General features: G+C 37.7%; 1 protein-coding gene across 2 annotated transcripts; it reads left to right on the forward strand.

The window, feature by feature from the left end:
- Positions 1–12,052: 12,052 nt before the first annotated feature.
- Positions 12,053–13,925, forward strand: MC4R (melanocortin 4 receptor). Of its 2 annotated transcripts, none has more exons than XM_021552326.4 (2): positions 12,053–12,339; positions 12,422–13,925. In XM_021552326.4, the coding sequence occupies exon 2, from the start codon at positions 12,566–12,568 to the stop codon at positions 13,559–13,561; it is 996 nt and encodes a 331-aa protein (XP_021408001.2). In that variant the 5' UTR covers positions 12,053–12,339; positions 12,422–12,565; the 3' UTR covers positions 13,562–13,925. The 2 variants fall into 2 exon arrangements, with proteins under 2 accessions (XP_021408001.2, XP_085427121.1); XM_085570995.1 differs by having other exon boundaries at positions 12,483–13,925.
- The last annotated feature ends 512 nt before the right edge of the window (positions 13,926–14,437 follow it).

Below are 14,437 nucleotides of genomic sequence, written 5' to 3' on the forward strand. Positions count from 1 at the left end.
GCACAAAGACCTACCAGGAGCCTGAAGATCACATCACAGTGACTGACAAGATGAGGACAGGGTGAGGAGGAACACTGGGCCTTCCCTGCATCTCTACCATTTGCTTTTAATATCTTTTTTGCTACAAAATATTTTTCAATGGATTCCCTAAAGATACTGCTTTAGTTTTCTGGATATTTTTCACCAATTTGAGGTAGAATTTTGTAGAGAAGGCTGTACTCCAGGACGGCTTTGATGAATGGAGATGAGAGATATCTGAAGGCTGCTCTTAGAATATAAGGTTTATTATGGATGGTGAAAGGTCTTGCTTGGAGCTGCCAGACACAGCACGTGGCAAGGCCTGAGGGGATGGGGGAGGGGAGAGACAAGGGGTAGAGAGGATGCTCCAGGAGAGGGTGGAAGTTCCAAGAGAGCGGGGATTCCAAGAGAGTGGGGGTTCCAAGAGAGGGGAAGATCCAAGAGGGCATCTGGCCCCTTGGAGACCCCTTATCAGGGGGCTTCAAGGTGGGCTGGAACAAGACTTAGGCCAATGGGGTCACAGACACCTGATGCTTCAGGGTAGGGTTACGGGTGTGGGATGAACCATACATTTTGGGGGTTGAGATAGAACAGTCCATTTGACTTTTGGACCTATCTGTAGGTAAGGGTATTGTCCAGCCAGCAGGGGGAATTGTTTTCATCCTGGCTGTACTATTGTGAATCTTTTGCCAGGCAATCATATTTATCCATCCTTTCCAACAGAATTTTTCAGTTAATATAATATTTTATGAAATTATATTAATCCATTCTGAAAAATTTAATTATCTTTTCCATATTATCTGCATTTGCAGTAGGAGAGAGTAGCAGGACTCTTTACCCTTGGAACATGGGCAAACAACTCCAACAATGCCCTATTTTGGGAGCCATCAGCAGTGGGCTGAGAGGGGGCTGCCATGTGCTGCTTTAGTTTTTGGATTTTGCTGAAATCAATATGGCTCATCAGCCCCAAATTAACATCCTGATAGTGAGGCAAAGGCTTGGCACAAAAGCTGCCATGCTGACCTGGAGACGTATGACTGGCAGTCAGTCACTTGACACTGTCAAAGTCCAGTCAAATTTTTTTCACTCTAGGTTCCTCTAACGTATTCCCTCTTAGAATGTGAGCATGATGTTCCCTCCCTTGAAGTGGGGATGTCTCCCAAGGACACTCCTCAAGGTCGAGTGAAAGAAATCTGCCCACGAGATTTTGCGTGGTGAATTACATCGATCTCTACTTAACAATTGTTCCTTTTTGCTAGCTTTAATATAAGTGCTTTAATATATTTGCTTTTATATAGTGCACTATACTGTATTATACACTACTAGTAGTTTTAGCTTACATACTGGGTACCAAATAATTCTTATTAAGATATTTTGCTTAATAATTTTCATAATAAATAATTAATTTTATATATATATCTGATTTGCCATCTTTAATTCTGTGTGACAAAGTTGCTTAATCTGTTGACAAAGACTGTACCTACAATTGGATCCAGCTGTCCCCAAGTTCCTCTCTGAGGAGCTTAGAAAGCAAGGAGGAACTTTCTGCACCTCATGACTCCATGGCAAGGCTCTTCTAATAAACTTTGGATGTCTCACTTTATCTGTGACAATGAGCTTATAAAGAACTGTATTAAATTAGTCAAATAACAAGTTAAGAAAACTCTTACCTTGACAAACAGAAGCTAACTTTCATACAAACAAGAGCTTCTATTTCATGTGCAGAATTCCAGCTTTATGCCAAGAGAAGGTTTGAAGAGAGTAATTTGCACATTAGTTGAATTTGTGTGTTCCCCTCAAACTATCATCCACACAGTATTTACATAAAGTCGAATCGTTTTTTAGGACACATAATTTCAGTTCATTTACTCTCTTTTGCTTTGAAGAGTACAATGCTATATCTGGCAAAAGTTTGTTTTGTTCACTGTAAATTGATGATTTTATAAAAAAAGGGAAGAATTATAGTTATTGTCACTATGGATGGATTACTGGCTTCTCAGTTATTTGGCAAATTGAATAGAAGCATACACTTCAGAGTTTACTTTTTTGTTTTGCATGTCCTAGCGTAAATGAAAGGTGGCTGACAAAAACAGATTTAGGATAATTATAACTAAGACAGAGAAGTATTTAATGAATTAGTAAAAGTTTTGCCATTGGTTTCAAAAGAGCTCCCACAGCTGAGGAATAACAAAAGGTTCATACATTTACAATGTATTTATTATAAACTGTCTTAGCAATATATTCAACAGAGGACAGTGCATTTCTAAAAATAATATCATTAAAAAGTTTCAGAGTATTAATTTGAGGATAAAATAAAAAATAAATGTTAACAGTATTTTTTTCTCTTTACATTTTTCAGAATAAGCTTCCAAGACCCTGAGAAGAACTTAGGGCACTGAACTGGTATTTCAGAAAAGGATATGATTAAAATGAAGTAATAGTTCTAAAAATTTCTAGAAAGTGTCTCAGCCTGATTGGGAAACTCAGGTAGAAATAGACAAAGTTATGATCCCTGCTGTGTGTGAAATAAGAGGAGAATGCACAACTCTTGCAGGAATGTAGCAAAGGGAGAGTAAGAAATGTTGATGTCTCTATCCAGCCATAAGGCACTAAGTCTGACCACCACTTTAAATTCATTTCAAAACAGCAAATGAATGGAATTCAGACATGAAAAGGTAAAGGGTATTTATTGTCTGAATTCCAAGAAGCAATCTGAACAATAACCCAGCCTGAAAATAAGAAACCTACTATACAAAAAATGAAGAGGAGAGACCCCTCAGGCTAGAAAGCATAAAATAAATGAATAAAAACCCCAGTCAAAATAGAATATTCACAAGAGTTGGTAGCATTATAAAAGCAGCAATTTTTTTTTCAAGAAACTTGTTCAAAAGTGTAGCTTGTTGATTGTATCTGCTATTGACCTCTGCAGGCTTGGCTTGGAAACTCTATGTAGGATAGAAAATGTCACATGATGCAGCCAATAAAAACTGCACAAAACTAAGCCTCTCATGAAGCTTGACCTTTCCTTTAAATGGCTTGTCTTTCAAAATTTTGATTGAAGGTGATCTCTAGTCCCAGAAAATGCTCTGAATTAATAAGAATAGTGAAAACTGCACCACATTTATTATCACCACATTGATTATTTTGTGAGACTGGGTGCATTATATGTTTGTCATTTAGGTCAAGATTATAGAAGCCAGAGAAAGATTACTTTTCCATGCAATACTCAGTCCACACTGAAACAACAACTGTTCTTTGAGGAATAGATTGTATTTTTCTTGGTGTTTATGACAGTGGGGTTTCATGTCATTTGATTCCATCAAATAAATATATCAAACACTTGAGATGAAATCCGGTGATTAAGAGGGATGGACTGCTAATTCTGCAGACAGCAACTAAAATCTTTAGAGATCACATAGCTTTAAACAAACTTTCATTCATGCCACTGATTTTTTAAATGCATTAGAAAGGTTTCAACTTGCTATTTTCATTAATTTTATGTCACTGTGCATGGAAAATTGTCTTTGGGGAGGTAGTGCAAGATGTAAAGAAGAGAATATATCTTTTATATGAGAATTCACCTGAAATAAAGCATAACTGGCCCTTAAATTGCTTGTTTGTTTAATACAAAGTACTTAAGCACTGTCATCCAGCAAGCAGTGAGAGCACATTGCGGTATCTGATAGTTAAAAGAGACCTGTAATGCTTCATCCTTGAATCTCTTTTCTATCATGTAAATTAATTGAAATGCAATTATATGTTTCCCATGACTCTGAGACAGAAAACTACTTTCTTCTGTCTCAGAGTGATTTTAATCACTTTAATGCAGAAAATCACTTGCTTGAATTTTAGTGACCTTGCTAACTATCATTTGTGTAGATTTTATACCCGGAGAGGTAGGAAAAAGGGGGATAAACCTCACAAATAGCTTGTTATACTTCATTGCAGAAAATCCTTTTCATACTGATAGCTCACCATATAGTGAGATGCTTATAAGAGCTATTAAAAAAAATAAATCTTTTGGGACTTAGCAGTGTTTACACTTCCCAAGAGATGAAAGTCGCACATATATCTACACTCACGAAACTTGATGGGGAAGGTTGTGCTCTTTCCTTCAACAGCTTCTCAGCTGAAGTTAGGTCTGATTCTCTTCTCTGTCTGCTTTTCATTGCTTCTCAGAACCTTTCTGGGTTTCACAGGGGATCTCAGCTGCTCTACCAGCTATAAGAATGTCACCTTATAATCAGAAGTAAACATTGGTACTCCATTTTGCTGGAGAGTTGTCATATGGCTCTGTTTAAAGCAGTGTTGCAACCTTCTCATTCTTTATACTTCTGGCCATGATGTGGCTTAACTGAATTAGTCTGTCACTAAGCATGTGATAAATCATATAGATTTAGTAGCACAAATAAGCTAGTTCAGTCCTCCGTTCTACTATTCTGTCTCAACAAGCATTTTTCAAAATTATAAGGAAAACCTCCTAAAAGGCAGAGAAAAAGGATGCTTGTTTGATGTCTTTCAAAGAAGCTCATAATTTCCTTTATTAAAGTAAGGAAGATGAAACAGAATTTTTTAGGAAAACACACAATATGATTTAATTGTACTTTGTGTATCTGAGTTTGAAGACAGAAAAAGACACTGTAGTGTCTGTTCCTAAAATAACTTGCTAAAGAAGTTTTATTTAATATTATCAGCAATAATTGCTGGAAATTGTTGCCTTTCTCAGAAAGAAATCTGAATCAGTCAGTTCTTCCCAGGATGTAGCTATCTGCCATGTAAATTTTGAGTAAGCTAATTCAAGCTTCCCAGGGTGATGAAAAAACCTTTTGCTTGCTTGGCCATTATTTACACATTTCTTAATTTTTCTGTGATTTTCTTTATGTGATTAATTTTTTAACATTTTCAGGGCTTTTTTCTGTTTAATTTTTTTTTCAGTTATCTGCAGGAATTCACAGTACCCTAAGGTGCTGCATGCTGGCATATTGATATATATATATATATATATATGTTCAGGCTAACAGTCCTTGGAGGGATTTTACCTTTATTTTCTGCTTTCCTTTACTGGAAAGGAAATGTAACATGCATTTAAATTGGCTTTGTTTCCCTTGCATCCCATGTTTACAATTCTCTACCTCATTCTTGCAGACGTGAGGAGGAAATCTCATCTCTGTTGCTCCCACAGTGCCACAGTAAGAGTCACTCTGGAGTAGGGGACTAACTGAATAAATATGCCCAAAAACCATTTGACATCTCAGTTTACACAACTGCAGAGATTCCCTTCCTCACTGAAAAATTTTACATATGGCATGTGAGGATCCTTTGGTACTTTGTTTTCCCCTGTTTAACTCTCAAAGGTTTCAAACAACACTCTAGTCTCTCAATTAAACAGTTAGCTTCAACAAAATCTCTTTACTGTACAAAGAGAGATAAAATATTACTAATACATTAAAGAATTTCAGTCCAGCTTGAGAACTCTGGAGCTTTTCTTGGTCACCTTTAAAAGGGGATATACCTTCACCCACAGTTCTGTAGACCGCTTCTGAGCCCTTATCAATCTTTAACTCATTTTTGGGATTTAGACTACCAGTAGTCCCATCTTGTCTGTTGAAGCAAAAGCATCTCCGAGTCCAGGTTGATTTCTCAACCATCAGGGTGATTCAAGTATTAATCTTCTACCATGGCTACTTTCTCTCCCTTCTGTTCTTTTTTCAAACAACCGTAGAGTGTGGAGTTTGGAACAACGTAAAGACACGAGCTACTCAATTTATTACACTGCTCTTATATATACTTTCAACCTTTCATTTTCATGAGAGTCTGTTATGGCAGAAAGTCATCAGCCTCTGTCACAGAAAGCCATAAAATCTGTATGCCATGAGCAGAGAAGAAAATTATTTATAAGGCATATATTTTTCCCCTAAAAAGCGAAGAAAGGAGACTCCTCCTGAGGTTATGAAAAATAACCCTTCAGTGAGGGCTAGAAGTTCTCAGCAATGACCCAGATCAATTCTGCTATTCAAAAACAGGAATTGGTTCATGCCCCTGAATTTTAGAAGAAGACTTTTCTACAAGAGTTTTGAAAATAAAATATTTCTGCTTTCCATTGGGTCAGCTTCATTATCAATATAATCTTGTAACTCAGACTTTTTTAAAGTACCAGAGATCTTCAAAGGAGGAACAGCAGTTTTCACAAGATGAAAGGGGGTTTTTTCTCACCATATGCTGATGATTGCTGTAAAGAGGTTATTGGGAAATCAAATCACTGCAGACATTCTGCAACACTTCAAAAGTCTAGACATTTTGTACTTTCCCCTTCTGTGTCCAGTTCTCAGAGAAAACAATGACAATTTTGGATTGTGTGTCAGTGACAATACACTTACCTGAGGGAATTACTCTCAGGGTTGTCCTTTCATCTAGTCTTAATCCTGACACTGCTGCTGCCTGACTCACTCATTGTCACATCACTTGGTGTGTCTGCTTTATATCTTATGTCAGATTATGACTCTGGGATTTCTAGTTGCTTAATGGAACTCCTATGGAGGAAAACAATTCACAAGTAGTTTAAGCACTTCCTGCAGACTCTGTCCAAGACTGCTTCAATATCTCTACTAAGAAACAGAGTGCTTAGAGGAGCTACCAAAATGAATGGAAACCCTAAAAATCCACTGTGCAGATATAAATATGTATATATATGCAAGGTTTTGTGCAGAACATTCAGTGAGGGTTAAAATAAGCTGGTTTTTGGTAACAGAATGTATGTGTGTATGTATGTAAGCCCTTTCAGACATAAACTATGCATCTTGAACAGTGCCTACTTAAGTACACAACTCTTCCTTCCTGTAAAGCCACTAAAGAAATGATTACATGGTATTGTCTGGCATTTCCATTGGAGTAACAACAATCACACTCAGAGGTGAGTAGATTGAAAGAAAGACTCAAGCCAGTTAGTAGCTTTCCATCTCACATAACTTTTGGTTACACTGCCATTCAGAGAACTTTTCTGAGAAACTGAAGTCATTGACATCATACAAAACAGCTGGGTTTTTTTTTCCCACAGCATAATCCTGGGCTTTCTTTAGATGATGATCTTCCAGTTTTTCTGCTGTGGCTCTCTATTTCTTATTCAACTATAATGAGACATGCCATTTTTCATGGTTAGACAGCGGGACTGACTAGGTTGTTTTTCAGCTAGAATGAAATGTTACAGCATTTCTCACACAGATAAAAACTGAGTATCATTATGGTAGAAAAGTCACAATGATAAACTAGAAAAGTGAAGATATTTTTAAACTTCGTCATATAAAATTATCTCATGATCTAAAGTGAGACAAAGAATGGTAGTGCTGAAAATGGCCCTGTCAGGTGCATATAGGAAGTGGAGAAGAGTATTAGCAGTATTACTTCCACTATATGTATGTTCAAAGGTCATGAAGAAAGGAAATGACCAGATTAACAGCTTATTTTTAAAAATCATAAATAATTTAAATAGTTGCTTATTTATATATATATATATAAATCAGTGTTATTGTTTTTTGGTTTGATGAGCTGGATTGATGGAAATATTTATTTTGTACTTAAACCCAGATGCTGCTGTATGTTTTTTTGAGAGATTTTTAGAGAGGGATAGTAACACCGAGGAGATTGTGGAGTCCCTTGGACTAAGTACTTCAGATGAGTCTGAACAGCAAGCACCTAAATCTACAAGCAAGGAAAAGAAAATTGATTATTTGTGAAAGATGGGATGAGGGAGAAAAAACTACAGGGATGTCATTGCTGCATTGACTGCAACTTAATAGTATCCATTATCACAATGCTGGTCACCTAAAATAGCAATGAGATCAGATGTAAACAGGTTAGTGTTTAAAGCCTCTGTGCTTCTCATGCCATTTTAATGGAAAGCATTCAATTTCTATTCATTTTCAAGTAATCACAAATGTATCATAAGGCAGAAAAATCAACATTTATGTGCTTTTAGTCTCCAGACTGATTAAGTGTTTCTCCTTTTCTTTTAACTAAAAGACATGAGGAAAAGAGGCAAGCTACAAAGACTCCTGCTCTCGACACCGAAGTCCCTTGATTTAAAAATTCCTTTCACTTTAAAAGATAAATATTATGAGGTAATCATAATAAAATGCCAGGTGAAAAGATATTAGACCAGTTTCCCACTGACCAACATTTTTTATTTGCATATAGTCCCAAAATACAGTGATCAAAATCCTGAACACTGGGAAGCAATGGAGAATATTTGGGGTTTTTTTTAATTATTCCATTCCTAACAGGGATATTAATAGAGACTGCATCACCTAGAGATTTTCAGATTGTAGTAAGCTGGTGGGTAAATGGTGGACAGACTAAAGAACAGAGATTTGATGTTGTGAGACCAGAAAAAAACTACTGGTCCAAAAATGTGAGCAAACAAGCGTACCCATATTGTTCAGAGGCTAATTTACTGAACTAGAAAGAATCAAAGAAATGCTTCTTCCAAAGACATCTGTGGATAGGAGGTAGAAGTACACTGCATTATTTTCATAATTTTGGTGAGTATCTTGAGTGCTAGGTGGAATTTGCCACTGCTACATAGAGAGATGATGCACACTAAAATCTCATAGAAACTTCCAAAGTTTAATTACCTGGCTCTTTTTCTTTTTTTTTTTAATTTCAAAATCAGCATGCTAAAATATACTGCAGTTTTTACTACAATTATAGACTTGAGTTTTTGAATGCACAGAAAAACTGGATCTGAGGACATGTAATCAAAGTCCTCCATGAACTATGCTTGTTCATGTAAATGCAGCATCACCCTTTGGACAGTACCAGCATAGTCACACAAAGCCAAGGGACTAATTAAATGTTAATAATCTGTTTCTTTGGTTACCCCTTCTACCCAGCTTCCCACAACCACTCTTACAGATGCTGAGGTGCTAAATATTATCACTGTGCTTGAGTAATGTGGCCATGGGATTCAACGGGATCTCACACATTGTGCATTTGAGTAGGAAAGGGCCTGGGTGGACTCCCTCTGTTTTTCTTTTTCTCCCACAGTGGACATGTACAGCCTGCTCATGTCTCTGCCTGTCTTCTTGTATCACTTTTGGGACTGCTCATTGATTTCAGTGAATGCTTTGTTCTGATTTTCAAATTCAACTGCCAGAAGATAATTAATCTTTCGAAAATATTGTGAGGTGGAGATGGCTGTAACCCTGTCTGGAAAGAGGGTGTCAAAGCGTATCTCCAAACAGAGCATAGAACATGGGGGAGTTATATTAAAAGGGGAGGCTCTGCTCAAATCTTTGTTGATGGCTTATTTCTCTTAAGAGCTGGAGCTTATATTAGTATATCACTGTAATCAGTTTCTAGTTTTCTGCAACCATGGTTGGTATTCCAAGGTGCTGAGAAGCTTGCAGGCCATTACTATCGAAAAAATATTGTCACAGCATTAGTTTTTAAAATTTAAGAAATAATTTAGGCAATATCTGTTAGACAATATTCCTTTCATCTTTGAAATAGATAATTGAAATATTAACATGTCTTCAGTCATGAGGGAGCTAGGATACTTTGAACAATTTTAGCATTATGTGGTTTATTTCTTATTAAATGGGAGCCTGAGACATGCATCCATCTTTTTCCATGGAAGAAATTAGATGCACATACATCTTCTCTCATTTTAAAGAAGTGCTCATATAATTTGTTTTGCCTTTTAGTTAGATCAGGCTGATGATGCATCATCTCTTCAGTGCTTCGACTAAGTTGCTAAGCTACCTTAAGTCTGCTGCTTATAAAACCTCATTCCACAAATATGAGTGGAAAGCACCAAAACAATTGGGCCCCAAGAATACAAAGCATAAGCAGAAATTTGGAGGGGAGTGATGATTGTGGGTGGGGAGAAAAGTAGGCTTTTCTTTCCATTTTTATAATCAATATTACATTTTTATGACACATTCAGTGAAAAATCAGACAAGGAATCACCTGGATAGCTTCTGGGTGGAGAGAGCAAATGAAAACATATATAGTGATAAGATTGGAGATAATGTGCAGAGAAAATGAGGAACCAGGAGGGGAATAGACTGACAGATAATTGGAACAAGTGGGGCAGTACTCCTTGGAGGAAGCTTCTCTCTATTCTTGACAGGCTAACCTGATCTAAGTCCACCTAAGTAGGTGAAGAGAGAGATCCCTGAATTGTGGGCATTTCCAGCATGGAGAATATTGTGAAAGAAGGGATGTTGAGTGGCTACTCTCCTGGGATAACTTGAAGATTACACATTTCTAGATTCAAGTGTAGAAAAGAAGGTTATGAGGAGATGCTGTTCTCCCACATCAGTCTTTATATATATTTTTTATAGTTCTTTTCTTTAATGGTTAGGTGTGCATTAGCTGTCTGTATCAGGAATTAGTGAATACCGTATCACTAACAGTGATACTGCCTGAGGATCAGTAACTAAATAAAAAATCCTCTTGAGTTCTTGCTTGCATTATGTCTTGACAGTAAAGCAAATGTCACATTTTCAGGAGCAAACTATTTAATTTCAAGCATTCTGCTCATAAATTATGTAATCCAAACTGATAAATGTGGGATTTCCTGTGCCACAAGTTATTTTGTTGGTCATGGTACTTTATGTTTCAGCTTTATGAAGCAACCTAGCTGAAGAAGGGGCCAGAAAAAAATTGATTGAGGCTTTTCTTCCAATATAGGTCTTCATAACCATAGGTCTGCAGCAATACAAACGTGAAAGTAAAATCACACTTCAACCTGATGTTGAGATGTTAAATACAGATAGTTGTGCTTCTACATGCATTCTGTCATCCTGTACCTCTTTATTAGGTGGTTCACTTTTCAACCAGCTAACACACTGAAGATGAAAATATTTTGAGACATTATAGAAAATAGACTTTTGCATTAGGTGCAGACTCCTCCAAAACCTGACTGGTAGTCAACTGGAAATGCTCTTTCAAACAATTCAATCGCAAATATTACTCTCAGATATGGTGACAGAAATTCCTATGGCATTTAAAATCCATTTGTGTTTTAGGCTTTGCTTAGCATATTTCTTTTTCAAACCTCAGTTGCAATGCTTGAAGATGTAACAGCAAAACAACTTTTGTCCTGTCTCTTCATGTTACTTTGGCATTCTTTTCTTCTTTATTCTCAAGGGTTTTTCCTAACACACTGCACACAAGCAGACTTTCAGCTCATGCCCAGTAAGTCCAGGGATATCCCTGTGCTTCTAGGGCTCCTGGGCCATGTGGACTTCTAGGAGATTTATTGATGCTTTTGTGTCATTGCCACTGTATGAGCTCTATTTCTTACAGGTTCCAACTTTGTCTCCTGCAGATTTCCTTCAACTGTTCTAAATACTGAGATTTCTTTTTCTGCCCAATATCTTAATTCTTGATGATGACAGGGCTTCTGCAATCAACTCCATTATCTTTTTCTTCTCAATAAGATTACTAAGAAGTCTATTACCTGGAAAAAATGACTTTATTTAGGACAGTTTATTATGTCATTTGTGACTTTGAGTCATGGTGGTTTTGGTCTTTATCTTGCCTCCATACATTAAAAATGATAATAATCTTATTAGAGAGTATAATGCAACCTTGCCACACATCTTGGAAATGGACAGCTAAGGCATAGAAAAATAGCAAGGCAAATGGGACCAAGGAGAGAGAACCATGAGGAAATATATATTATTTTTCTTCCCTTTCCTGTTCATATTTTGCTGCACATACAAAGCAGAACAAGTTTGTGCCACAGAAGGAGCAAGAACAAATCTGAATCTGAAAAATAAAATTTATCACTTTAGCTGAAAGACTTCTGTAAGATTGCTAGTACAGTTCTGAAAGTTTTGCTAATTGAAAATCAGTACTGAAATATTATTCTGTGAAGCTAAAGAAGAGAAGCAAATCTCTGGTAGCTTGTCTGCTTTCCTGTAGCTACTGGTAACTCGTGCTGCATCTGAACCCGCTGTGCCGTGCCGTGTGATGTTTCACAGAGGCTCAGAATCAGCAGCCCCTCCACTTTCTGCAGTCCTGAGTCCCATTGGCTGGAAAGAAAAGCAGAGGCGGAGAGTGCCCTGAATATTTTTCTCTTCCACACACGGTGAAACAGGCAGCCAGCATGCACTGCCTGACAGTGAGAGTGGTGCTTACAGTTTGACAATAGTTCCTGCTCCGCAGCAGTCATTTGGGCATTTTATGGTCGCATCTCTTTAATGGAAAGCACCAAAAAAGCCTTGCAGCATTCCAGTGAACTAAAGAGGAACTAACCATGGGAGAATCTGATTAAAACATAGAGACTGTTGGGACTCTGTGACATAGATCACCAAGGTAAATGCAATGACTATTCAGAAACTCTGTCTGTAAGGGTGTAAACCAGTTCTTCTGAGTCTGAAATCTTATTTTTTCACAGTAGTCGAAGTGTTCTGAACTGCTGCCTGCCTCGGTCCTAGCTTCTTTTTTTCTTTTCCAAGCTGAAAAGCCAAAGAAGGTTTTCAAAGGAATGCAAAAGGAACAGAAGTTTTAAAAGCGGGAAGCCGAAAGACATCTCCATAAGATGAATTTCACCCAGCATCGTGGGACACTCCAGCCTCTCCATTTCTGGAACCACAGCTACAGACTGCACGGAGGAGCTAGTGAACGCACTGTGAAGGGCCACTCCTCAGGAGGCTGCTATGAGCAACTTTTTGTGTCCCCTGAAGTGTTTGTGACTCTGGGCATCATCAGCTTGCTGGAGAACATCTTGGTCATTGTGGCGATAGCCAAGAACAAGAACCTCCATTCTCCCATGTACTTCTTCATCTGTAGCTTGGCAGTGGCTGACATGCTAGTGAGTGTATCTAATGGATCAGAAACCATTGTCATCACCCTGCTAAACAACACAGACACAGATGCACAGAGCTTTACCATAAACATTGATAATGTCATCGACTCAGTCATTTGCAGTTCCTTGCTTGCATCAATTTGCAGTCTTCTCTCAATAGCAGTGGACAGGTACTTTACTATCTTTTATGCCCTCCAGTACCATAATATCATGACAGTGAAGCGTGTAGGGGTTATCATCACATGCATCTGGGCTGCTTGCACAGTCTCAGGCATTTTGTTCATCATTTACTCTGACAGCAGTGTTGTCATCATCTGCCTAATCAGCATGTTCTTCACTATGCTCATTCTCATGGCATCCCTCTATGTCCACATGTTTATGATGGCTCGTATGCACATAAAAAAGATTGCTGTTCTTCCAGGGACTGGCCCTGTTCGTCAAGGGGCCAACATGAAAGGGGCCATCACTCTCACTATCCTGATTGGAGTTTTTGTTGTGTGCTGGGCTCCATTTTTCCTACACCTGATTTTCTACATCTCCTGCCCCTACAACCCTTACTGTGTGTGCTTCATGTCCCACTTTAATTTCTACCTCATCCTCATCATGTGCAATTCCATCATTGATCCACTTATCTATGCATTCCGTAGTCAGGAGCTTAGGAAAACATTCAAGGAGATTATATGCTGTTGTAGCCTGAGAGGGTTTTGTGATTTCCCTGGCAAATACTAAACTGAATGGATGGATAAGTTACTGTGTACACAACTGGCAGCATAGATTTCCTAGCCTTCGGATCTTCTTTCTCAGCAGAATTTGGTTTAAATCTTTAAGAGTGACCATCTGTTTCTGTGTTCCCCCCCCCACCCCCCCACCCCCCCCGCCGATTCTTGTGTTCCATTCATGTGGAATTCATATTTCTGTATAATATTCATGATGTCTATAGTTTGTAATTTATTTGGCTGGAAAGATCAGTAGCACTTCATACCAGTTTGTAAATAAGCAAATAAATGTAATGATGAATATAAAATAGCAACAAACATGAGCAGCTATATATTCCAACTGCTGACAAAATAAATATCTTGCCTGACTTATAGTACATACTGGCTAATACTGTTTCTTATTCTGTTGAAGTAATTATAGCTATCCACTACATTATACTCAGTTAATAATAGAGCATGTGCTTCTACATTAGTAGATTAAAGGTTCTCTGGAATTAGAAAGCAGATTTTTCAGAAAGGCTAGTGAAAGCAACAAGTTCTATTTATACATTTTGAACTCTTCTTGTTTTGCTTCACAGCAGAAATTCTACTTTTTCTTTCTTACTTTCCCTGCCCACAAGAAGAATTTTCAAACACTTGCTACACAGCCAGTTGAATGCTTGGGCTTTGGGCTGGGTTTTTTTCCAAGATGATTGCTGTATGTCTGAGAGTACCTTTTTGCAAAATTTAAATTGCTCCCTGGAGCATCAAATAGTCCTGGATATATCTACTAGACTGGCATCCAGGCAGACTAGCTCCCTCCATTCGGCCATGAAACAGGTACAATATTAACTTTGACAGTGCCAGCAGCAGTGCAAATATTCACTGAGAGATTTACCTGGTGAAATAG

This window comes from Lonchura striata, chromosome 2 (genome assembly GCF_050655825.1).
Source record: "Lonchura striata isolate lonStrDom1 chromosome 2, ASM5065582v1, whole genome shotgun sequence".
NCBI classification, from domain to species: Eukaryota; Metazoa; Chordata; class Aves; order Passeriformes; family Estrildidae; genus Lonchura; species Lonchura striata.